At 40.1% G+C, this 25,123-nt stretch overlaps 1 protein-coding gene across 2 annotated transcripts; it reads left to right on the top strand.

The window, feature by feature from the left end:
- Positions 1-2,524: 2,524 nt before the first annotated feature.
- On the top strand, positions 2,525-17,692 carry KIAA0408 (KIAA0408 ortholog). Of its 2 annotated transcripts, XR_015258212.1 has the most exons (7): positions 2,525-2,653; positions 6,740-6,938; positions 9,762-10,103; positions 10,450-10,529; positions 12,732-14,106; positions 16,007-16,239; positions 17,263-17,692. XR_015258212.1 is itself a non-coding variant. In XM_086745267.1 (6 exons), the coding sequence occupies exons 2-6, from the start codon at positions 6,804-6,806 to the stop codon at positions 16,178-16,180; spliced, it is 2,106 nt and encodes a 701-aa protein (XP_086601393.1). In that variant the 5' UTR covers positions 2,555-2,653; positions 6,740-6,803; the 3' UTR covers positions 16,181-17,692. The 2 variants fall into 2 exon arrangements, 1 of the variants encoding a protein (XP_086601393.1); XM_086745267.1 differs by having other exon boundaries at positions 2,555-2,653; positions 16,007-17,692.
- Positions 17,693-25,123: the final 7,431 nt, after the last annotated feature.

The raw sequence follows: 25,123 nt of genomic DNA, 5'->3' as shown, positions 1-25,123 counted from the left end.
TAGCGCAGGGCTTGTTTAAAATGCCCTTGCACATTTTTTTGTTGAGTTGCTGACTTTTAACATAAGCAGAGCTGGTAACCAGAGATGGACAAAGTACACTGCCTGTGGAAGCAATGTGTTGTAATAAATCTACAATAGCCTTCCTGCTTATTTTGCCTGTACCAGAGCCTGGAAAGCTACATTTGCTGCTTTGCCTGCTAGTCTTGGGGCAGGGACAGTCTCTGTTGGATAACTTTTTTACCCTAAAAGCAAAAGCCACTGCTGCTGTGCTTAAGGGTGTCTGGAATGAGGAGCCCAGGTTTGTAGAGCTCACTTTGTGGTTTTGGTCCAAACTTTCCCATACTAGGATGAATTTAACGTGGCTCTTTGAGTGGGTTACAGCTCTTGTCTCCTAAGTAGCCTCTCAGTCTCACACACTTCTAATTCCTCACACTGACAGAAGCGTAGGATTTTCCCTGAGTGAAAACTCAAGTCTGGGGTTCAGTCTATTGTTTAATTTTAATATGTTTTACTTCAAAAGTTAGTGTAACAAGATGAGGGGCATTGAGTTAGCAATATTAAATATATAAGAATAATAGCCTATGCTGATGGATAGGAGTAGAAAACCGTGTCTTCAGAGTCTGTCTTTATTTGCAGTGGTGCAGCTGTGCTGGCTTTGGGGAGGAGGCAACACTGTGGTACCCAGCCTCCAGCTGTGGGTTCAGTTCTGCTCCCAGGCACTCAGGCTTTTCTCCCAGCCATGTCAGCTGGCGTGTTAGGATGTAGCCTCCCAAAAGAAAGTCACACTGTTGCTTTATGAACAGGGAATTTTTTAAATCCTCAGAGTTCAGATGCTGAGTATTTTCTTCAGGAACCTTCAGTCGTGTACTTGGGCATCTTTGTTCACTTTTTAGATCATCATTGAAATTTTCACAAATAGCTCAAGTCCCATTATTTATGTTACATGGGACCAGAATAAGGACCCAAGTAATGTGTTCACTGAGACTTAACAGCTAGACCATATAAGGAGAAAAAACATGTTTTCCTTGAAACTTGCTTTGGTATTTACTGTAAAATGCACCCAGAGCTAAAATCTTTATGCTGTGCGTGGATTTTATCACAGATAAAACCTTATTGGTCTAAAGAGGAAAGTTCTGACTAAGCAAAGGATGTGTGAATTCTCATATTTTGTCCTTAATCTCACAAATCTTCTTGTCACCAGCTGCTCTGCCCACAAAAATATATATCACTTCTGCTTAGTGCATATGAAGACACCCATCCGATAGCAGAATTTGTCCAGAGTTTTGTGCTGCATGAGTCAAGTACATTGTGGCCCTTCTCCAGGTACACATGGGGATAAATTTTCTCTAAAATGTGAATTTCCTGACTATGGGTGGTCTCAGTCACTGTCCACAGACACGTCCAAGCACGAGTACCTGGCAGGGCAGTGGTATGTGCGCGAAGCTTCTGCCCCGGGCTCTCTCTCACTGTGACATATGAAAGCAGTTTGACATGTCCTGCAAGGGGAGAGTTACTGTGGTGGGCAAGGATGAGAGAGATGCAAGGAGTGAGCTGAGCTCCTCCTGCCTGCAGCTCAGCAGGGGGAGCAGCTAAATTTCGCTACGCTGGCTTCAGTCTCCTGTGGTCTTTCACTTGCTGGATCATTTTTGTCACAAACGCTCCCTTCCCTCGCCCCATGCCAACACTTTCTATAGGCACTCCCAGTGGTTTAAATCGAGGCCAAGGTGGTTTTAGATGTTCCTTGCTAGCCTTATGCCAGGGATGAGTTTCCCTGCACAAGTGAAATTCTCCATCCAATTTCAAGCTCTGTGCTTTGCTGACATACAAAGTATTTTAACAGACTGGAGAATCTGATCCAGAAACCTTATAAAGTAGCAGGAATATTTGGGTATATCCCAAAGAAACCATTATCACCGTTCCCAGGACACGAGGCAGGAGGATTACACAGTGCCCAATAATTCTGCACTTCACAAGTGATAGTGTATTCAGAATATAGAAAAATATTTTGGGGAGGAGTGCTTCGCTTTTAGCTCTTTAAGATAGCTGTTAACCCACAAAACTGCTGCTTTAAACAAACTCCCTTTACGAAGCAGTTTGCGAGGATCAAGTTGCAAAGCTCAGAATGTTCATACTAAAATATATAACCCTGAAAACTGGGTCTGGAAAGCAGCAAAGAATCTTCTTTTGCAACATGGACGCTAATAAAAGAAACGTAAAATTGCCTATTGTCATAGCTTTAATATTAACACTGGTTGCTTTGGCAAGCTTTAAAGACTGGACTGCACTATAAAACCTAAAAATGTCCTGGACTTGGAGTTGTTTACACAAAATATGAGGAGATATAAAGTTACAGAGCTGGGGGTTGGAAGAGGTGGCTTTAAAACCATCCTCCGTGCACTGACGTCACGTGGAAGCCAGCTGCTGGGATGATGCTGAACGGAACTGTTTTTCAGTTTGCAAAAGTTGCGGAGTTATTCAAAGAGAGTTGCAAATGCTGCCCCCATTGAAGGATTGTGTTTTTCTTAGCTTTCTTATTTCTTTTAAAGATCAAGATTTGCAGAACTGGATCCCAGCTAGCTATGCATTTCATTGCTTTCACTGCTGTTTAGAAATGGACTGAAAAGCTTCTAAAGGATTTCTTATTCCATGAAAGGTATGGTCACGGTTTATTTTAAATCAGTGTTTTTCAACAGTTAAGATTTAAAAGGAAAGCAAATTATTAATGTGGCAAGCAGTTATTTAAACACCTCTATAATGTTTTTTATATGTAGTATAGTGTTCATGTATGTTATATATGGTCTTTATTCTTAGGCAAAGACTTTAAATTAGTTCAGTCAGTTTCTTCAAAGCAGGCACTGATATATAAACAGAACAGAGATGACAGGTAACTTTGTGAGCACTTGAGTCTTTTTCCCTCTTTCTTTCTCTCTGTTCCTTTCTCTTACTTCCTTTTTTTCTTTCTTGCTTTCTTTATTTCTTTCTTCCATCCCTTCCTACTTTCTTTCTTTCATTCTTTCTCATTTATCTTTCTTTTTTCTTTCCCTTCTCACTCTCTTTCATGTTCTCACTCAATTGTAGTTTCTTTTTGTGTATAAAGTGTACAGTATTGTGACACATGGCACACATATAATTGAACAAATACATACATTTATTATTTCATTAGTCATCCAAAATACAGCATTTTGTTGGAAATATAACCTAATAATCTTTTTTTTTCCTGTAAAATCAAGGGAAGATTTGTGTATCTGAATGGTTGTGCACATCCAATCTAATTAATCTCTGTTGAAAAATAACATCTCAGCTGATGTCACTGCAGATTATTTTCAGAAGATGATAGAGGATGGTTGCAAGCTATTTTGCATTTTTAATATGTGGGTAGAAAGGGCACAGGTAAGACATGGAGAATAATAGCATTAACATCAAATAGTTACTTTAAACATTTTTTGCTTGAGAAGGGGGAGGACTAAAGGAAAAGTTAAGTGAAAATGCAGCTGATGTAGACAAAATTGATTGTTTGCTTGAATTTGATTGCTGTAATGAGCTTCTGACCTTGTCTAGGACATGCAGAAAGTGCCAATACTGCAAGAGCACAGATACTGTTCTGATTCACACAGCAAATTATAATGTGGCATTTTACATCCCTCTGGGTTGCTTAAGCCATGTGAAATACCCATGGGGATATCTTGGCGCGCTATGAAGACAGAAGGTATACTACCTGGACTACAAATTGGATTTTATTGCTAGTAGGGAAAAAAAACAAGCAAAAAAAAAACCCCACCCAAACAGCAAGGCAAAAAAAGGAGAAAGAGTCACAGAAATAGGAGTTTAAACTCTCTGGGGAATTGATCCACTGTACAATAGCAGCAAAACTGTATAGTCATCCAGCTGCTAACATCAATAAACATGCGTTTTCTTCTCAGAATTTATGTCAAGAGGAAATCAGAGAAGCCTAAGCAGCAATACAAGCTTTTTTGCGGATCTTAGAGCTACAAGTGACTATCTGTGACTTCTGTAACTAATCTCTTCCAAGGCTTGATTTCATTTTGGTGGTCTCCAGTCTCTTTTTCTAATCAGAGTCCCATATGAGACAACTTGGAAATTGTTAAGAAGAATGCAAACATGGCAATAGTAGTCCCCAGCACTAACAAACCACCAGAGGCCTTTTCAATGCTATATGCATGCTTGAAAGAAGGACATATCTATTCTTATCTGTGTAAAAAAAAAAAAAAAAGCTATATAGTATTGACTTTCTTCCTAATAACATGCTGCTTATTGAAGCATGGTCATTATTACTAATAGTGCACTAGCAAAATCACCATTTGTGCAAGTTGTACACTGTTATACCTGCCTGTTTTGCTCATGACTTTACGGCATTCATACATTTTTTCTGTTTCTTTCTGACATATATTTGAAAGATTCTAGTGGAGCGGAGAGCTGACTTTTGTTTATTTCTCAGAGATGTCTTGAAAGGTTATAAAGATATAAATGTAGGGGAAAAAAAGCAAATGACTATTAAAATTGCAACCTTTGAATTAGCAAAGTGGGAAAATATTGAAATGGTTTTAAAGTTAATTAGCAATAGATGTTTAGACTGCAAAAGGCCTTAAATGCAGTGGAATTTTTTTCTAAGTTGTTTTTAGTCAACACTTACTGAAGTCTGGCACAAAGCTGAAACATTGGCCTGAAGAGGTGCAGTCTCTGCAGCTTGGCTGCCTTCCCTAAGACTCCGTGAGCAAAGCAGCATTTGACTTCTTTTGTGATGAGAATGCTGCAGCTTAGTTTCAAGGAGTTTTATGTTTTTATAAAGCTGCCCTATATGTTTTCGGATAGATGGAAGAAGAAAGGTCTGAAATCTCTTTGTAGATAGCTGAGGGATAGATTGCCATTTCAGAGCTCCACGGCAGGTGTGAGTCAGAGTTTGAAAGAGTAAGCTAGAATACCACATTACATGGTGATGTGGTTACACCACTGTGAAACAGGCTGACAGAGATGTTTGAAGAATAGTCAGCTTGTTCTCTAAGTCCTCCATCCAAAATTGCTTGGGGTAAACGGTTTTGCAACCCTTGAGTTAGGACTGGGCCCATGAAGGCTGTCAGTTGAGAGATCCTGTATCAGGACTTCCTATGACCCAAAGACCTGAGAAACCTGTTGGGCTTCAGCTGAGCTCCTCTGCTTACTTCTTCATGAAAGAGGCTGCCTCCAAGTTTGGCATCAGCTTCCCAGTCATCTGAAATAATGCAGACACTGGTAAGCAGTGATTACACAGTAGCCACAGCTGAATCAACAAGACTTGTCCAGTAAAATACAGATTGGGGAAGAACTTTCTGTGAAGCTCGAGAGTGAATTTTCACTATATCAAAGAAAATGTGGGCAATAAAATGGGCAGTTCCTGTGAGCTGACAATCACTGACCATCAGTCAGCAAAATGAACAAATTCTAGGAAGCTAAACTGGGCTTAACCCTAGTTAACTCTCTGGTAATTCATTTGCCTGCCCATACACTTGGTTTCTGGCAGGAGACCAAAGCAATGCAGAGGTGTTCTGTGACTAGAACTAGATTCCGAGTCCACCTAAGTAACACAACATCTAGCTTTGAGAGGCAAAGTTAACAAATTCAGGTATCAATGCTTGTGTACCAGCCATTAAACCACGGGAGCTGTTGTGACTTAATGAATGAGTGTTATTTCAGCCTTGCTGGTGTAGAAAATATTCTGATGGTAGGGGAGTTTCTTTTGTAAAGCCTAAGAAAGGAAGAGGAACACCGGGCCCGTAAAATCTGTAACTGTTTTGCTCCAAAATCATATGAACGTATCCAAAATATTTCCCTTAAAATATACTCATTTATTGGTTCAATTAATAATTTTTCATTCACAGCTACTAAGGTACTAAAGACTTCTGAAGGGAAAGGAGAAATTGAAACACAAATTAGTTAAATATTCTGAGCGATGTTTTAAACTAAATTTGGGTTAGTGCTATTGGAGAAGAGTTTCCAGTTTTCCCTATGCTGGTCCTGGAACTATCATTTATAGATTTAGATTTCTAAATCCAAAATGCATGAACTATTTATAGTGACCTATAGTCCTTTATGTACTGGAATGATGCTTTCTACTGTATAGTTATGTTACTTGTTATTAGCTTTCCTCTCCTGTTTTCCTTCATATATTCTAAAGAATTCATATAGCCATGAGAATTATCTGCATGTATCAAGTTTACAGTCTTCACTTGCCAAAAGAATGTCAGAGGCTTTGTCGTGCTACGTGCGTGTGTGAAAGGAGTGCATGGGCAAACATGATACCTTTTACACTTGCAGTTGTCTTTTGAACAAACGTAAAAATAGCCTTTACCCTCAAGGGCAGACGTTGCAGAATCCCAAGGTCCTAAAGTGCCATTCAATACCATGCAGACTCGAATTTCATTGAAAACAGGTTTATAGTGAAAAGTAATGGCAAAGATGTGAAGTGGCCACGGTACAGACCCCACTGTGGCAGACGTTCCTGAGTTCTATGATGCTGGATGTGTGTCCCTCCTCTTCTTTCCAGACTGGGCCTCTCTGCCCTTGGTTTGTGTCCTATAATGCTTAGTTCGTCCATAGTCACACTCCAGATATATATCATGCAATCCCATGAAGTTGTCTCCTGCAAGCACATTTCAGTTAATTATTTTGGGATTTTGCTTAGCTGTTTTTTGTCCCTGAAAGCTAGAATCAAACGCAAGTAAGACTTTTTCTGATAAACTTCCAGGAAACATTCAGGGAAGAAAGAAAAAAAGCAGAGCTGTCTTCTTGCTGTTACACAGACTGTAACCATGGACCTGCGTAAACAACTGGAGAACACTGAGAGGAACTGGAATAAAGAGAAGATGGAATTGCTGGAGAGATTTGACAACGAAAGGAAAGAATGGGAATGTCAATGGAAGGTCATGCAGAAGAAAATAGAAGAGGTACTTTTAAACAAAACTCTGAATGCTAACATTTTCACTTGAGTCTTATTAGTGACTAAGGGTTGCTTCAATTTATTTTTTTTCTGAATTATATCCTGTTTCTTATCTATCACTGGAAGTTTCTAATAGCTGATGGTAGGATGCAAAGCCTGGGGTTAAGCAGGATTTGCAATTGCTCATTTCATACTCATGAATACAAAGCAGGAGGTTAAATGTCACTTTGTGTGAAGTTTGCTATGATATTGTTGGCTGCATATACTGGCTGCCAGTTCTGCTAGGCATGAGCCACTCTGCTCATTTTATACATGCTTTTTTCAAGTACAGATATGCTGAACAACTGCAGATATGGGGTTTAGGAAAATGTATATTTAGTAACAAAAAATCTAGGTATCATAATTCTCTGTCAAAAAGGAATTACATGGTACAGGTGTGCTGGGGTAAATTGTAATATTGAGAAGAACATCTTACATGAAACACTGCATGATGCAGAATTGTTCTAGCTAGAACCTGCTCTATTTATGGACAACTTTTAGTAGAGAAACGGCTACAGTAAATAGCATAAAAGTCCTGACACCACTTGTGTTTACACATAGTAACAAACACTCTCTGCCATTTCTAATGCATCTCCTTCCAGAAACAGCTTAGGTAATTATTTATTATTCTTTTATCCCCAAGTTGTCACTGCAGCAGAACCCTCTGGCACTCTGTAATGTATAAATTGAATCTGCCTTGGCAACATACAGAAGCAAGTTTTTCACCACTGAGCTTTCCACATTTTTCATTCTAATATACACATGGAGTAGTTTTGCTTGCTCTCTGCCAACACTATCCTGTGGCTGAGCAACACAGGAATGTATGGCAGAGATTGCTCACATGAAATTATGAGAAGGAAAATTATCAGAGCCAAATGAATTGCAGCCATACACTGCCTGTTAAACCAGCCTGCAGCATAACTCCATAAAGTCAGCTCTCATATTACACCTGCAGTTCTGGCAGACTTTGGTATGATAGTTTTAGTATGAAAACTACGTTTTGTTTTTTATGTTAGGATATTTCTGTGTTGTCTTACTTAATTTCACCACTAAGGTGAGAGTGGTTCAGAAGTTAGTAATGTGATCTGTATGTGTAGTTGAATTTCAGTTTGTCAGGTGTTTGAGCTGTTTTGGAATGACGGTAATGTGTTCTGAAAAGGTATTCTGGCTATTAGTAGTCCTGACAATGGCACTGAAGGCCATGTTTTTCCAGTATTCTTAATTAGCATATGGATTAGGAAAGCATGACAGAGACAGAAAAAGAGGTAAAGAATGGAATGGGGCTGAGAGGAAGCGAATGAAGCAAATTGCTGGGTACTGCAGGACTGGACAAAACTGCAGATGATACCTCAAGGTTATTGGTATCCTAAGATCCCTCTTAAGCTGCGTCTATAGGTGCTCTTGATTTCAATTGTCTGATATTTCTTTGCCAAAAGCCACATGGCTGGAGAAAAGGGGAGATACCTTTCAAATGCTATCATCTGTAGAAGGATTTCCTCAATAAAACTTGTACTACCTTATCATCTTGTATTTTTATTTGGTAGTTTTCTCTAGCCTACCAAAAACTAACTTAATTCCTGGATTCCTTCAGGAAGACTTATGTGGTTTAGGAGATGGTATTGTTGAGTTACGAGGTGGTATCCTTCCTCCTTACTCCTATGCTGAGTCTGTATGAGGGACTCATTTATTAGAAATGACAAAAGTTCAGCCCTCAGGTTCCATAAACAGCTGGACTTTGGGAGTGAAATCTGAAAGCCCAGGATAAGGTCAAGTGTCAAGTCTCTGAACCTGAGAATGCTTCTAATCCACAGCACTATCCATGAAACTGCCGTGTGTTCTTTATATTGTTATTCTTTTTCACTGTCCTTCCAAAAGCTGTTGTGATGGCCTTACGCACTGCGAGAGAGCAGGCAGACAGCTGTTCAGAGGTGCTTGCATTGTGCTTTCTTCATAAGAGCAAGTTAAGAGTGAATGTTTATAAAGAGTCGTGGGATTCTTGGCACTGGAAATGATACTGTAAGCAGAAGAGGTTTTTATGTTGTTGCTATTTTTTCTAATTTATAATTTATCACCGTTCCCTAGTTTGACTGTTCTGGGTGACAGGAATTAACACCTTTTCATTTACTAATGAAGCTACTGGATCTCAGCAGATAGCATGAAAGAAGATAAGAAGGTGACAGCACATTGTCAAATAATCCCATTCTGCAGTAGTGATTTATCACTACAATCATAGGGATGAATTCCTCTTGCCTGAGAACCAGAAGAGTCTGCTCTAGTGCAGATGGCACTGTATATGATGAGAATTCATTTCCTCTCCTTAAACTAATATATATTAACAGACTGTAACATAGCCACATCTCCCTCCTTCACATTCCCTCACATTCCCCATCCATCAGATCAGGGCTGTGTCCACCACATAGTGCGCTGATATTACTTGGAAGACAACCATACAGCTCCTGGCTCAAGCCAGGGCCATTGACCTCGTGAGATCTGTTCCAGTCCCATCCCATTCTGTGGGTGGAAGCCATGCATTAAAACCATGGCAAGGAATTTGTGAATGGTAACAGCCCTTTCCTCATCCTGTGACAATAACAGTCTGTGAACCATCACACTGTGTGACTCAACACTTTTCTACTATGTAGAATGGAGATACTATACACGTGTATAAAATCTTTCTACTTGGTGCTACTGAGTGAAGCACCATTCAAAATAGAAGGTGAATATGGTTTTTTACCATAAAATTAATCACAGTACCATGATTTAATAGGAGATTCTATTGGGTTTTTTTCAGCTTTACCAGGAGGTAAAACTTAGAAGGGAGAGCAATATGAGTGTCCATGATAATAAGGCCATTCAGAGCAAGATGCAGCAGTTGTCCATGCATTCCCCTGCTTCGGAAGAGAGTGACACAGTGGAGCTGAACTATCAACACAATGTGGCAAATGAGAGGATGGAAAAAGGGAGTTTGCTCAGTAAACCAGGACATGGATGTAAAGAAACCAGAGACAAGAGCAGAAACAAAACTCTGTTAATGGACAATCTAGCCTTTGAGAACTGTGAGGAACCTGAAGACAGTCTCAGCTTCAATACTTCCAAGAAAAATACCAAGAATTATATTGGTGATCTCAATGTAGTAAGTAAAGAATGAGCATGTTTCAGTTACAAGGGTGAGGAAAATATGGAGGGCTTTGGTCTGCCAGGTTAACCTGAAGAACTGATCTCCCTAATTTTAACTTTCCAGCAAGGCACTGTCTCTTCTTCCTCCTCAATTTACTATTGATGAGTGTTTTCTCGCTTTTTAAATGTGTTAACAGCATGCTCTTTACCTCCACTCATAACCTGAGGGCATTTTTGTATCTTTCCTTGTGCTACTTTCCTCTGCTGTGAGTCTTAAAGGCAAATCACCATATACTTCAAAATAATTCTGGAAATACCATTTAAAAGGCTTACATTAAAGGACTGTTTTTATATTTATAAAGGCTCTTAAAGAACTTGCCAAAGTCAGTGAAGAATTATGCAGCTATCAAGAGGAAATTAGAAAGAAGTCCAACCACCGAAGGTAAAAACATATTTGGATTTTTTGTATTAGAGGAAGAAAATGAATAATGAGACTATGCTCCTGTTCACTTTCAAGGGGGATTTGCAGTTGAATTTATTAGGAGTTGGGCAGTTCCTATCCTCCTAGTGTTTCAGTATTCAGCATAAAACACATTCACATGAAATATTTTGAAATATGATACAAGGGCACGTTTTACTAATGGAGTTTATCTGCAGAACTTACACAATGAAATTAGTATTTATACAAGATGAAATTTTACTTGTTTCTAATGACTATATTGAGGATTGGGAAAGTGAACAGATATTTCTGTTTGCTCTGGTTCTGTTTCCATGCAGTTCTATATAACGCTGTGTGGGTTTGTTAGGCTGGGAGGTTTCTTACGTTAAGCCCACATCTCGCCTTAAGTGTGGGGGTTGTGTCAGGGACAGACAATCCAAGAGTGCAAAGAAGGTAAGAGAAGGAAGAACAACCATACTTTTGTACTAATGGTAAGATGGCAAGCCAGACTCTGAAAAGTATGGCAAATGAACATGCTGCCATCTGTTAAAAATTCAATATTCTTGGTCTCTTTTAGCAAGATAAACACTAGTCTTCCTTTCGAGTTGTGCAGAAATTCTCAAAAGGGAAGACTGAATGGCTATGTCTCAGCTATGCTGAGATCCCATGGAAGTCTGCATCATAGAATCATAGAATCATAGAATGGTTAGGGTTGGAAGGGACCTTCAAGGGTCATCTAGTCCAACCCCCCTGCAAGGAGCAGGGACATCCCCAACTAGATCAGGTTGCTCAGAGCCTCATCCAGCCTGGCCTTGAACGTTTCCAGGGATGGGGCTTCCACCACCTCTCTGGGCAACCTGTTCCAGTGTTCTACAACTCGCATCGTAAAAAATTTTTTCCTAATTTCCAATCTAAATCTACTCCCCAGTATTTAAAAGCCATTACTCCTTCTCCTATTGCAACAGGCCCTGCTGAACAGCCTTTCCCCATCTTTCTTGTAGGCCCCCTTGAGGTACTGGAAGACCACTATCAGGTCTCCCTGGAGCCTTCTCTTCTCCAGGCTGAACAGCCCCAACTCTCTCAGCCTGTCCTCATAAGAGAGGTGCTCCAGCCCTTTTATCATCTTCGTGGCCCTCCTCTGGACCTTCTCCAACTGGTCCATGTCCTTCTTATGTTGGGGGCTCCAGAACTGGACGCAGTACTCCAGGCGGGGTCTCACCAGGGCAGAATAGAGGGGGAGAATCACCTCCCTCGACCTGCTGGCCACGCTCCTCTTGATGCAGCCCAGGATGCGGTTGGCCTTCTGGGCCGCAAGGGCTCATTGCCTGCTCATGTTGAGCTTCTCGTCCACCAGCACTCCCAAGTCCTTCTCCTCAGGGCTGCTCTCAATCCATTCTCCGCCCAGCCTGTATTTGTGCCTGGGATTGCCATGACCCAGGTGCAGGACCTTGCACTTGGCCTGGTTGAACTTCATGAGGTTGGCACGGGCCCACCTCTCCAGCCTGTCAAGGTCCCTCTGGATGGCATCCCTCCCTTCCAGCATGTCAACGGCACCACACAACTTGGTGTCATCGGCAAACTTGCTGAGGGTGCACTCTATCATGGCAAGCTCTTCTCAGATACTCCCAAAGAGCAGAGGGACTTCTTACACTTCCCCATGCAATCAGTTGGCTCTATGTCACTGATTTCTTATTGTAGCTGGATTAGCATTTGTGTCTTTAAAACAAATAGATTCATAGCTGATGCTTAGTTTCTAAATACTGGCTGAGAAAGTGGTTTTTGAACAGATCTCAAAAGATACATTTGTACTGTCATGCATAATGTTAGGAAACCTACACAAGGGATACACTATGTCCTAAAGCTTTCTTCATTCAGTTCATAGTCAGGTAGACTCATTAGCAGTCACAAGATCCCACGGTCTTTCCCTTAGGATAGGTAAGAAAACAAGCAATCATTTACAAAAACTCAAAAAAAAAAATTTAGTGGCAAGGGAAAGGAATACAAGCTTCCCTTTGAGCTTTCATCAAATTCTTCATGTATGTTTCAAATAGGCTGGGTGTATCAACTGCAGCAAAAGTGCTCCCAAATTCTTTTGAGCAGCCAGTGTTAAAATACCTGCTCATGGGGAGAATGAATCCATGCTGAGATTTCCTGGGGGAATACCCTTATTGCTCATCCCTAAAACACCTCTCCTTTTATTTCCAGAATGAAGTCACTTCCTTTCCTGGGGGAATTTGAGGAAATTCAAAACACAGTTATTCTGCCTGAAATGAACCATGTATCCAGCAGTGAATCACAGTCTTCAGGTGCTTTTGAAACAGAGGAACATAATAATAGGAAGAATCTGATGAGCTCCACCAAGGCTTTGAAGGACATGTCTTATGGTGGTCTTACTGGTGACAGAGGAACAGACTTCAGATCTTGGCAAAAGAAAGAAGCTCCACCAGTTCCTCCACGGAGCACTTCTCGGCACCTAACAAACTCACTTTCTGCAGTTGTACAGCTTTCTGAAGCACCAATAAGAGATCCAGGCATCAAAAGCAATTGCAAGGCTCAGGACTGTAGGAGTGGAAGGAAACTGATGAATCCTTCACCTATAAACCAGAATGAAACTGCAGCAGCCTGTGCAAATGAAGGGCAGGCTGTGAAAGGTCCTGTGATAGTAACTGCTGCAATACCTGTCACCAAAAATGAGTGCAATGTACCAACAAGTTTCTGCAACAACACGTGGGCATATGATGTGGGCAAACTTGGAAAAGACAGTAAAAGTGAACCTTCCCCACTGTCAGCGCAAAAGAGTTGTTCAGATGGAAATATGGCCCAAAGCAACAAGATGCACCAGAAACAAAATTCCAAGTCTCACAGCAGCCCTTATTACAATAATGACTTTTATGCCCCTGCTACTCTGCAAAATCATCTTTTGGAAGTCTCTAGGTATACTTCGGGAAAAGCCCAAAGAAATGAAACTTTAGCAGCAAAGATCGATGAGTTTAACCGGACTGTGTTTCACACGGATAAAGGTAACAATGCTTTACAAGAAAATCAGGTGCCTCAAACAGCATCAGAAGATCACAAACCCTGTGGCTCACTGTGTGAGTCTGCTATTAGCAGGACAGAAACTGTAAATACATCTTGTGTTTCAAATCCTAAATTCTCTGCAGCAAAGGAGCAAGAAGCTAGCAACCCCAGAAAAACTGTCAGAACAGCAGGGCAACAAAAGCAGATAAATGGACTTCCAAATACTAGTGGTTATAGGCAGATGCTTCACGAGCATGACTGGAGACCAAGTAATTTATCCGGTCGCCCGCGTTCAGCTGACTCAAGGTCAAACTATGGTGTTGTTGAAAAGCTTTTGAAAAACTATGAAAAATCAACAGTGACTTCTCCGTGTAATGCAAAATGCAGCAAAGATAAGTGGACACGGGCAAATTCTGAATCCACCGATGAGGGCTGTGAGACATTGAGTCAGTATTTAGAAATGCTCCAGATTGAGCAAGGAAAGCAAGAATTTCCAAGGATTTCAGCCAGGCATATTGGGCAGCAACTCAAGCAAGGAAAAGAGAGACAGAAGTTACCAGAGGTAAGGTTCATAAGAATGGCAAGAACAAAATAATTCCGTTTCATACCAAGCTTCAGTTTCTAAAATGAGGCAGGCTAAGGTGGTATTGTAAATAATTATGTAAAACTAGACACGTCAGGCCAGAATCTAGACGAATCAAGAGTATTTCCTCTGAAGATAATGGAGTTGTGGAAGGGCAGAAGCATGTAAGTAAGAATGACCAGTGAAGACGTGTGCCAGATTCTGATCTCTGCTGCTGTTGTGTAAAGCTAGGTTTTAACTGCAGTGCAGTTATTCAAGGATTGAACTAATGAGAACTGCAATCAGGTTGTAACTCCCTCCCTCCTTCCGTTAGCTGACAAGTTATTTCATAAGCCTTCCCAAAAGGCTTAAGCACACTTGGCCATGTCAAAAGCGTAGAAGGCTTAGATAGCATTCTTGGGTCAGGATTTCCTTGGAACTGCCTATGAAAAGGGGTATTGTAGCTCCATAAAGCTTCCCGTAATAAAGTGACCTCCTCTTATTCATGTTTCAGTTCCAGACTTCTTGTATATATTCAAGCATAGGCTCACAGAAACAGAAGAGTATAGCATGGCTAATTAATTTATATTTGGCTGAATTTTATTTGCAGAAGTTTAGAAATATTGCCTTTGCCAACATTCTTTCTTAATGAAAAGAGAAACAGATGGTTTTGAAAACACACTATAAGTTGCAGGTTTTGTAAAAGGCCACAAAGAAAGAAAAATATTTTTTCCTGAAGAGCTCTTTGGCCAATGAACACAAAGAGGTATGTCCCTTAGTGTCTCAGAAAAGACAAGGCAAATGTGTTTGGAGCCGAGAAACTTAAATGGGTTCAAGGCTGTCAGCTGGTATGCTTTAAGCTGTCACAAATTCACAGACTTCAGTGGAGCTATGTGGATTTAAACAGCTGAGAATCCAACCATGCAGATTTTCTTCTGCATATCTTTCTAACAGCATTGCAGTGATGCAACATCTTGCTTAGCAGACACCTTTTACTACAGCACAGAAAGAAAAAAACCGTGAAACTTCTGATTTCTTTTTCATCCAATGAGCATTTGATAGAAAAACAAATTTTCATTAGTGAATATGTAGGGAAGAAATAACAACTAGATAATGACTGAGTTTACGTTGATGTAAGCCCAGAATAACTTGACTAAGCCAATTGATTTTTTTCTCCATAGGCTCATACTTCATGTTGTCATTTCTGTCTTTACAAGCTAAGTGTAAAATATTGCCTGTTAGGGGGTACCATTTTAAATCCAGCAGCATTCACATCACAAAGATTTAAAGAACTACACATGGCATGAAGCTTTTGTTTTATTTTCATTACTTCCAATTTACATGATGAAAATCTGTTGATTTTCCTATGTATATGAGGGTCTGCAGGTAGACATGACACTGCACTAATACATAACCATTCTGAGTTAGTTACCAAGTGTAAACAACTTCATGTTGCACTAATGGAAACAGAGTTCTTAGCAAGCTGTGGCTGCTGAAATAGGATCCATCAAAAAATACCTGAAAAGTATGTAGATCATACTCCAGTAATGTAAGATGGTATTCTGAGTTCTACATTTAAAACAGTATACAGTGTTCATTGACAAAAAAAACTTAAAAAAAAATGAAAAGAAATGAGAAGTGGATATCAGTTTTGGCTCGCATTAACATTTTGTATCTTTCCTTGTGTCTGATGCTTGTCTCCATATATTTTAAACTGCAACCAGTGTGAGAATCCCTATACCTACAAATAGCTGTTCCTTTGCATTCTGTGCATTACTGTGCTCCTTTTAATAGCTTCAGACCACCTGTTCCGAGGTCATCCCAAATGTCTTCCTACATTCCTGCTGCATTCCACAAAAGTCATAACTTTTTAAAGCAAGGAATTGCCTTTGTGTTCTAGATATCTGTGCCAGCTATATGTTCAAGTGGGAAGGGTTTCTCCCGGCCCGCTCGGCCAGCAAATCGACGCTTACCTTCCAGATGGGCATCCAGATCACCATCAGCACCGCCTGCTGTGAGAAGAACGGCATACAACTGCTCTGTTTCCTTTCGGTCAGAGACCTCAGTAGTCTGAACCCAGAGCTGGGTTGGATGGTGTTGTGAAAGCTCTCCACCTCGTTATAACTGTGTTTGGTATGTGTTATAGCAACCAGTTCTACACTGTTATATCTTGTCCAGGAGTGACGCCCCCCACCACATGCCAGACAAAGCATTTTGAATCTTAGGTCATCATCACCATGGTCTTCAGTGTTTTTATTGAGACAAAATAACTATACCCCTGGTTTTCTCTGTTTTTTTGGGAATAGCTCACAAGGAATTTCTTTTGAATGGCATCATCCTTAACTTGCCAATCAATTTTGAGTTGAAACAATGTATAGTGCTGTATATTCTGACTCTTCTGCAAACAGCAGAACGTAAAGCTGTATGCATGATCATGTGTTTGTAGGTGCATGTGTTGGACTAGGAAGTATACAGGTCTGTATTTAGAAGAGACGAACTGTGCTAGTGTTGACATTGAAATTACAACCTATATGCCTACATATATATATACTTTGCGTTTATTTTAAAAAGTTTGAAATATACAGTCCTGATGACATTTATATTTTGTATATCTTTTACATAGGTTCACAGGCATAGTATTTAATGTACAAAAACTAAATATGCATTTTTGTGACTGATTGCAGCGATAATGCCTTGCACAATATGTATCTGAAGCAGACTAGCTCGACTGATTCATCAGTCATGCTTCATGGCATCCTTGTTCGGTTTCCTAAACCTTATGATGCTAGGTCAAAATACCCAAACATATTTTTTCTGAATTAAAATATTATATGATTTGTAATACATTAGCCTTTTTAAGCACCGGAGACATTCCTGAAATATTCCAATCCCTTTAAAAAGCTTAAATGTGCCATTATATATATAGCATACTGTAAACACTTCGGTAGTTTCAACTTGTGTAACATACAGTTTATGAAGGGAAGAGAAGGGTTGTATATGCTCAATTCTGTAAAACTTATTTTTCCTTCTAGCATTATACTTTGAGGTTTGGCAAAGTCAGATAACAATGGACTTGTTTACTTTCACTCAAGAAAGGAGAACAAGGACTGTTGTTTCCAGAGCTGCAGCCACACTCCTTTTTTACTCTTCTCCTAGGCTAGAGTGCCTCAGCCACTTGCTAATTTACTGCTCCCACACTGACTCGTGGCAGTCAGTTACGAAGATTACTTGCACTGTGGCAACAAGCTGCATCTAGTATGGAACTACTGCATCAAGGTATGATCACAATGGTGCCCAAAATCCTAGACACATGGCGTTGGAAGTATGTTTTTGCCATCACTTGACTCGGTATTATGAGCCATCTGAATGACGTGCACAGAGCCTTGTTCCTTCCCATGGCGTGAAAGAAATATGGATGCTATCCAGACTCTTGCTGAACTTTCAGAAAGACAGTGTCCTTCATCCTGGAATTTTGGCACCCTTCTCTGGGCTGTTGCTGGATGCATAGTGCGGTAATGACAAGGAATGTTACCTTTAAACAGCATGTCTAGGTTAAAAGGAGTAAAGAGGCACTTCTTGAACATGAGCCTGATCTTGTCTTGCAACTTTTCTTCTTCTCTTGGAGAGTCATAGTGTGTTCAAAGGAATTTCCAAAATCATCCCAGGATTCATTAATGTGCACATCTTCCTTTGTGAATGTAAAAAGGATTTCAGAGAGAGTGTAGGCTTTTGTCCCAGTGAACTGTATGTGTGGCAATATAGGGAAAATTAGTTGTGCTTAATTTGATAGTGATCTATTGTCCTACTCCAGTCATGTTGAGAATCCACACCTTTTTCCTTCCTTTTAGGGCCTTATTCTTCTTCCCTCTGCACAGCTTTTGTTTTGCAGAGAGAGAAAACAGGAGGCCATGTGTTCTGAGCCTGTATGGTAGTATCAGTAAGTTTTCAGGAATGCCAGTATTGGAACAAGCAGGCATTAGAACCATAAATCCCACCTTCTCACACCATTGTGGCTGCCTGCATGGCAAAAAACACGCTCAGAGTACTTTGCCCAATCTAGACTTCTGGTCCTTTCTAGATGTGAGTGGTGAGAAATCCCAATATATGACGGCTTCAACCAGATCAGCAATTCATCAAAGTTTACTCAGACATTATTGCAAATTTATTAGTGGAAAAGATAAAAGGAAAAAAAATCTTGAAGAAAACTCACACAGTTTGGACAGAGACAAAAATCTCTGTGCTTGAGCGAAAAATCAAGTGTGTTATAAATTTGTCTGTTTGCCCTAATTTAGAGATTACACTCCATTAATTTCCTTAAAACTTGAAAAATTAGAGATGATTCATGGTGAATTTGGAACATTACTTAAGATTCTAGCTGACTGTCGAAATTAGCAAACCAAAATGTCTTGCAAATTGACCTTTTAAATGCCTAAGTAGCTGAGCAGCTTTAAATGCCTAAGGCTGAGGAAAGGGTAATATGAGAGGATTGTAAAAAAAAGGTTCTTAATTTCAGTCAGTGTTGACTGCAATAAAACTTCTTTAGATTACCTTCATGGTAAAGTTAAGCAGTTTTGTTCTGAAAAATGGTGATGCACTTTTGTTTGAAGTATGTAACTACGAAAGCATTCCCCCTGATTAGTCAGTGAAGGTGTTTCTTTAGTTCCCTTCAGTTTTTTTTATCACCTTTGACATATATCACATTGTTGAATAATGGAGAAAGGATCAAATACCTACAACATTCCCTGATGTATGTAAGTTTAATGAACAGAAGGTTTTTGAAATAAACTAATAGGTCAAGGACGAGTCCATTTTGTCAAGATTTTCTGTGTCCGTCTAATTACAGACATTGGTTCTGATGCCCAGAAGTATCAAAGCTGGTGATTTTGGTCTGTAGGTGGCCAGTTGGACATACAAATTTTAGAAAATTGTCACTGAAACTGTTTAAGTATTCTCTTCAACTGCAGGCGTAACAGGGCCAGTGCACTGTGGTGAATTTTCAGTTCCCAGAACTGTGATTACTGAAGCATAGTAATGGCTTTATTGCAATTATTTACTACAGAGGGAAGAGCTCTGTTGGATTTTCAGTTCCACTATGTTTCTGACAAGGAATTATGGTTACTTTGGAAGCTCTGAAGCAAGACACTGTCTATACACACACATCCACATACACACGTTTATGCAAGAACCACAGCTGATCTAAGTATAACTTGACCTTTCTGTTAATCCTCGTGCCACCTATGGAAGTGCTGAGTTTTGTAAGCCTGTTTTTAAAATAGGTTTTTAATATTTTTCCTCTATATGCTGTCTAAATTCTTAATGCAGATATAGGTTTTTCTTACTTGTGCTCTGAACAGGTCTAAGACTCTCTTTATTGCATGTTTATGGGCTTTAGTACTGAAATAAATGCCACAGGGAGTTTTCAGACTCCCTGCACACACAGAGTCAGTTGCCAATTGAAATGGGGATGTCACTACAAAAGCGCTGGCTGGTACTTACTCACGCTGGGAGATGGACCCATAATCATTCCCTGAGACCTTTTTAGGGAGGAGCGTGGCAGGGTAGAAACGCGTAGAGAAGAGTCAGTTAAGACCTAACCTACATAGGCAACACAGCAGGCCGCCTGAAGGCTCAAAAACAGGCCTGACTCAGAGCCTCTGCTAGGGGCAGAAGGAGTAGAGGAAAAAAAATTCCTTTAAAACTTCTGGATATTGTTTCTCAGGCTCAGAGTACATTTCTACTAAATGTTTTATCTTTCCATTGTTAGTGATAGACTTCTTATCTCTCTTTAAAATGTTGCTGAAGGGATGAACTTTGCTTGTTCTCCAGTAACAATACAATTATCTTTCACTATTACACATAGTGTGTGAGTTAGCTGTTATATATAGCAAGGAATTGGCAATCGGTGTAATATAATTTTCCAGACCATTCAGAGCATCAATTTATTTCTCCAGTTGTCTATTTAAAAAAATGTTTCTGTAAATAGGGATTTTGTATCCAAATGGCTTCGACAGCTTTTTAGCAAAGACCTACAGCAACCCAGCAGGCAGGCCATTTCCCTTAGAGTTTTGTTATTTCTGGACCAAGCCTAAATTTCCTAGCATGCAAGAACTTATGCAATTCTCACAGTGCTGCTATGCAAACAATTTATTTGGCTTTGAGATCTGTAATATACAACTCTAGCCATTCTACTGCTGATATTCTCTATTGGACTAATCTGTAATGGTGTCTTTGGTTGTGTACGTGCTCCTTAAACTGGAAGGCAGAATGCGTTTGCTCTAAATGCACTAAATCAAAGCCCCTTGTTGCCTCTGGCCTTTCCATGGCTCCTCAAGTCCCAGTTCATGTGTATTTTTATGTGGTTTATTGCCATTGCTCTATACATATATGTGATACCACAGGACTTCCTATTTATACTGCAGTCAAAGTATTTTTTGGACAGTCTGTTCTAAAAAGTGCTGATCTTACTATTGCCATTCACAAATACATTACATCTTGATCTATTGTTTTGCATCACTGAAAATGCACTTTCTTCATCAACTGTTAGTGGCATACATTGTACAAAACTTGTGCTCTTGTTCTTTGAAATTATGATTAATCTGCTTTTGAGGTTTGCTTCTACCCCTCTCCCTCACACCTTTTCTCTTTTGTAAAGTGCTTGCATCCGCAGAGACGTGTTTCTGATGTGTATGGTTGATCCAGTTGCTGTGTGGCTATGGGAGCTCATACCTAAGGGTGCCTTGCTAACTGTGTTACTCTCAAAACAATTGTATCAGAATTTCCATGGGGTAAGAGAGATTGAACTCTCAATCAAAGTGAAAGTGTGCAAATAAAAATCAGAAAGAATGCAGAAGAATCAAAGAGGAAGGTGCAACACTTGTGATGTTGGCTAGTGGTGGCTAGTTCTTTGCTTCTAACAGAAGACCCCTCTGTGCTGCCGACTTCATACCACCTGAAACTTCCAGTAATGGACTATCTTTTTCAATCAGCATCTTTACACATACACTCTTCCTGCTCCGTGAGCCCTTAATAGCAAGAGGTGCTGAAGGGCTGATGTTAGTAACGTCAGGTTAACACCAGTCCTTCCTTTTCCCATATTCAATGGTATGGTGATTATTGGAGAATACTCAAGTTTCATTTGTTAATCCTTTCTGTGACAGCAGTTGGTTTAATCAGCAGATCCATGATAGCACTCACAGCATGAACACTTATGGAATGCACGACATATTGTGTCTTCCACCCATGCTGGATTCCCAGCATTGCACAAGGGCACACTTGGTCACACTGCTGAAATTGGGAGATTCCTGGAAGATAAATGTGAACCAAACTTGTGCTTCAGTACTACAGGAGCCAGACTGTACCTCAACTTCACTAGTTGTGCCAGGCAGTGTGACTAGAGTGCAAGCAACTGCAGCTCTCAGTAAAGGATGGTTTTTTTACCACACTGGGACAAAAATAGAATCTTATGGTCTTTTGTAGAGGTATGCCCTTCACTAGGGACATCTGGGGAATAAAGGAGAAGTAGAACCTGTCCTAGGATGGAGCATTTCCTGAATTTGGATCAGATCAATTTCATGTAGTGTTATATCCTTTATACTTTTATGGGAAAAGAAAGGCGGGGGGGTATGGGCGGGGGGGGGGGGGGAGGGTGGCAGGTAAGAGAGTGCAATATCCCAATTAGTGTTTATTCTTATGGTTTTCCTAGTACCTATCCAGGGACTGCTGTTTTATGCCTTTTCTCTAGTAACTCCAGTCTACAATGTTTCTGTTTAATGGTCCAGAGTTTGTTTCCTTCTAGTGGTACATGTTTGTGTGTGTATGACCAGGATTCACTGAAAAATGACACTGTAGGGGAAATTCCATACATCTTAACACTTTAAAATCAGATTATCTAATGTGTGAGCCCAAAATATATGGCTCTATTGCATGAGCTAATGTTTCCCTTTGCTACGGAGTAGACGTGATCCCAATAAGAATTGAGGGGGAAGAGAGCAGGCACTGCACAGATATGTCTAAGGCATGTAATACAGGTAAGCAAGCTGTACTGGCTGATATTAATGGGTGAACTAAAATCCCTTGACTAGTCACCCCAGGAAAGCCAGAGTTCCTTTAATATTCAGTCTCAGTGGATGCATAGACTTCTACTAACTTGCTAACATGTCACAGGGATCTTAATGCTAAGGAGTGTGGTTTTGATTGCCCCTCCAACTGGAGGCATGCAATTGCCAGTGACAGATGTGCCTGCATAACCTTTTGCCAGTGCTCCTCAGATGTCCCTAAAGTAGTTTACTGCAGCTGTAAGGATTTCTGGCATCATCAAATCATACCCACAGTAGAAAAGGACTTTCATATAAGAAAATTGCACCTGTATGTGAACTCTGCAAACAGCACACTGCCAGCTGGCATGGTGACACAAAAAAATCATACTGAGTTTTAATTCTACATCTCGAGATATCTGCAATAGGTCAGCTATTCTGGTGCCATATATGATACAGAGCTGCTTAAGATGTTACTGATGGAAGCGCACCACAGATAGGTATGTATGTGTACCTATGGTCTGCTTGTTTCTCTGCAGAATTCTGCTTTCCACAAAGATATTCTGATTGTTAGGGGAGTTTGGGATTTTTTTTTTTTTTCAAAATCACTTGAAGGCAGTTGAGCTACCCAAGCTATTGCTCGGAAGAAGTTACACAGGCAGTTCTGAAACCAAAACCTCTACTCAAAGAAGTAGCTGGCTAGCAAAGGAGGTAAGATGTTCACAAGCTGGCTCATACACTGTTGCATCGTCTCTGTATATATCTACATATTAATATCTCTATACGTATCTATTCACACATATTCATGACACATCTTAGCAACTTTCCCTTCAGGAAGTCCTACAGTGTCCTATGCAGCTGTTTGTGTTGTAAGACACCATTTACTGTGTATATATGTGTGTCACAGTCAGATACATAGTACATACAGATAAATGATGTCTAATACTGTATGTAAACAGACTCCTCCCAGCTTCTCTTCTGCAGGCCTCCAGACCTGCAAAACACATGACATTTCCATGAATCAGCTCTGAGAAGCCAGAGACAGATGCCTTTTGTGGTCTTTCTGTAACAAGTACTAAAGCAGCTAGTTTGGGGCTGAATAGTTTTATGGTGGTTTTTTTTGCTTTTGTAGTGTGGAGAAAGGTTTTGCCTCTTCTATGCGGGAGTCTGTCTCCCTCTCAACCACCTCTTGGACGGGTTTCTGCAACTTTAATTCATTTTACAGCAGCATTTCACAGCAGTTTGGACAGAAAGTGAAGAATTCCTCATTCTCTATTGGAAGGTAGCCAAAGGCTGAACTAGATGTACAAAGGGCCAAGAAGAATTTAAAACTGTTTAAAAAGCTCCAGCCAAAGTGATCTGCAGTCAGCCCACCAAGGCTTTTAGAACTGAACTGTCTCTTTAAGCTTGGCTCTGGGAAATAAACCAACTTGTTTCTGTTGTAGTGAGTGGAAAGTGGATGATGAAAGTAATTTGCAACATTCAGAAATGAAGATAACAGCAGTCTGGTGATTTACGTAGCACTGTGCTGCTTGTACTACACTGTGAGTAGTTATGTGTTAGATATTCTGTTTTTCCTAAGATGCCACTCAGTGCCAGCTCATATGTCTTTTGGTCTAGACTGCTGTGTTTCATGGGAGGTATTCGTTTAAATATGTCTGGGAGAACCAGGCTGATGTAATGCTGGAGACACCGTCTCCATTGTGGTCTGCAACATTTGAGACAATCAAAGCTCACTAATTCAGAGTGCTTGCTTTCCTTTTATGTCTATACACACACAAATATGGACGCATCACATGTATACATACATTGATCAGCTTTTTTACTGCATCCTTCTTGCTTTTCCGCTATCACTCCATTACATGGAAACAGCAAGAGTGGGGCCTGTACATGCTTACAATCAGTCTTAGCTAAACTGGAACAAACAGTCAAACTGGGCTTGGGATCCCAACCAAAATAGTAGTGAAAGGAAATGCTGAGACATTTTAGCGTAGCAAGTTGAACTAAGTCATTTATCGTTCATTTCAACTAAAGCAGTCCTAATCCTTTCTCATGCTATTCTGTTCAAACATTATAGGTTTGTAGCTATCTTTACAGTGTCAGTTTGACTATATTCATCTTTTTCCCTACCTACATTTTCCTGTGATTTGGAGAATGACAGGCTGTAGAAAAAGAACTTTGAATAAAATTGAAGATTTCCCAAATTCAGGATGATTGGATTCAGTTCATTCACTTGGCACGCAGGGGTCAAATGTAAACTATGTCTGACCAGAATTTAGCAAAAGTTGGAAAGGAACTGAGTCTTCAAATTCAGTCCTTTGGTTTAGTCTAATTGCTGCTTGAATCTCCTTAAAATCCAAAAGCAAATCTCAAATTAATCTGTCAGTCCTGGTATCTCCCATAGAGTTTGAATTTTTAATTACTGCAGAGAGAAACTTCAAATTTTATATCCATATATAAGTATTATCAGTCTATAGAGACTATAATGAATCTCAAAGCACTCCATGTAGCTCAAAATTTCCTGCTAATATTTCACACTGGTGATATCCACTGCACTGCACAATTGGCCTGTAAGACCAATTGTGTAAAAGCCCCAAACCCCAACACCTGCAGGAGAAAGAACAACAACAAAACCACAAAAAAAACCCCCACAGAAACAAGTCCAAGCTCCAGCCACACCTGGGACATCTCAGCTAAAACAAGGAAGCATATACCAGCTTTGCTGCACAGACTTCAGCACTGATGACTTCTTCCCATAGGTGGATGTGGAAAAGGAGTGGTCTCCTCCTCTTGTACAGAAAAGCATTAGTCGGACTTCTCAATGTTCACAGCTTGATTCCCAGGTTTGTGCCAACTTTCCTGAAAGAGCAACAACTGGTAGAGCTGAATTGAAATCAGTGCTTGTGCAATGAGTGGGTACTGATGTCATTAGTCATCATCTTTGTTCCAATAAATCCTTGCTGTTACTACTGACCAAGAAAGGC

The sequence above is a fragment of the Chlamydotis macqueenii genome, chromosome 3, assembly GCF_036417535.1.
Source record: "Chlamydotis macqueenii isolate bChlMac1 chromosome 3, bChlMac1.mat, whole genome shotgun sequence".
Lineage (NCBI taxonomy): Eukaryota > Metazoa > Chordata > Aves > Otidiformes > Otididae > Chlamydotis > Chlamydotis macqueenii.
The sequence above is the reverse complement of the archived record's forward strand: the minus strand, read 5'-3'. Positions and strand labels throughout refer to the sequence as shown.

Excerpts from the sequence above, each read along its gene's own strand:
- KIAA0408 (XM_086745267.1), top strand. The coding sequence starts at position 6,804 with ATGGACCTGCGTAAACAACTGGAGAACACTGAGAGGAACTGGAATAAA. Across the intron at positions 6,939-9,761 it reads TGCAGAAGAAAATAGAAGAG|CTTTACCAGGAGGTAAAACT; the intron begins GTACTTTTAAAC and ends GGTTTTTTTCAG. Across the intron at positions 10,104-10,449 it reads ATATTGGTGATCTCAATGTA|GCTCTTAAAGAACTTGCCAA; the intron begins GTAAGTAAAGAA and ends ATATTTATAAAG.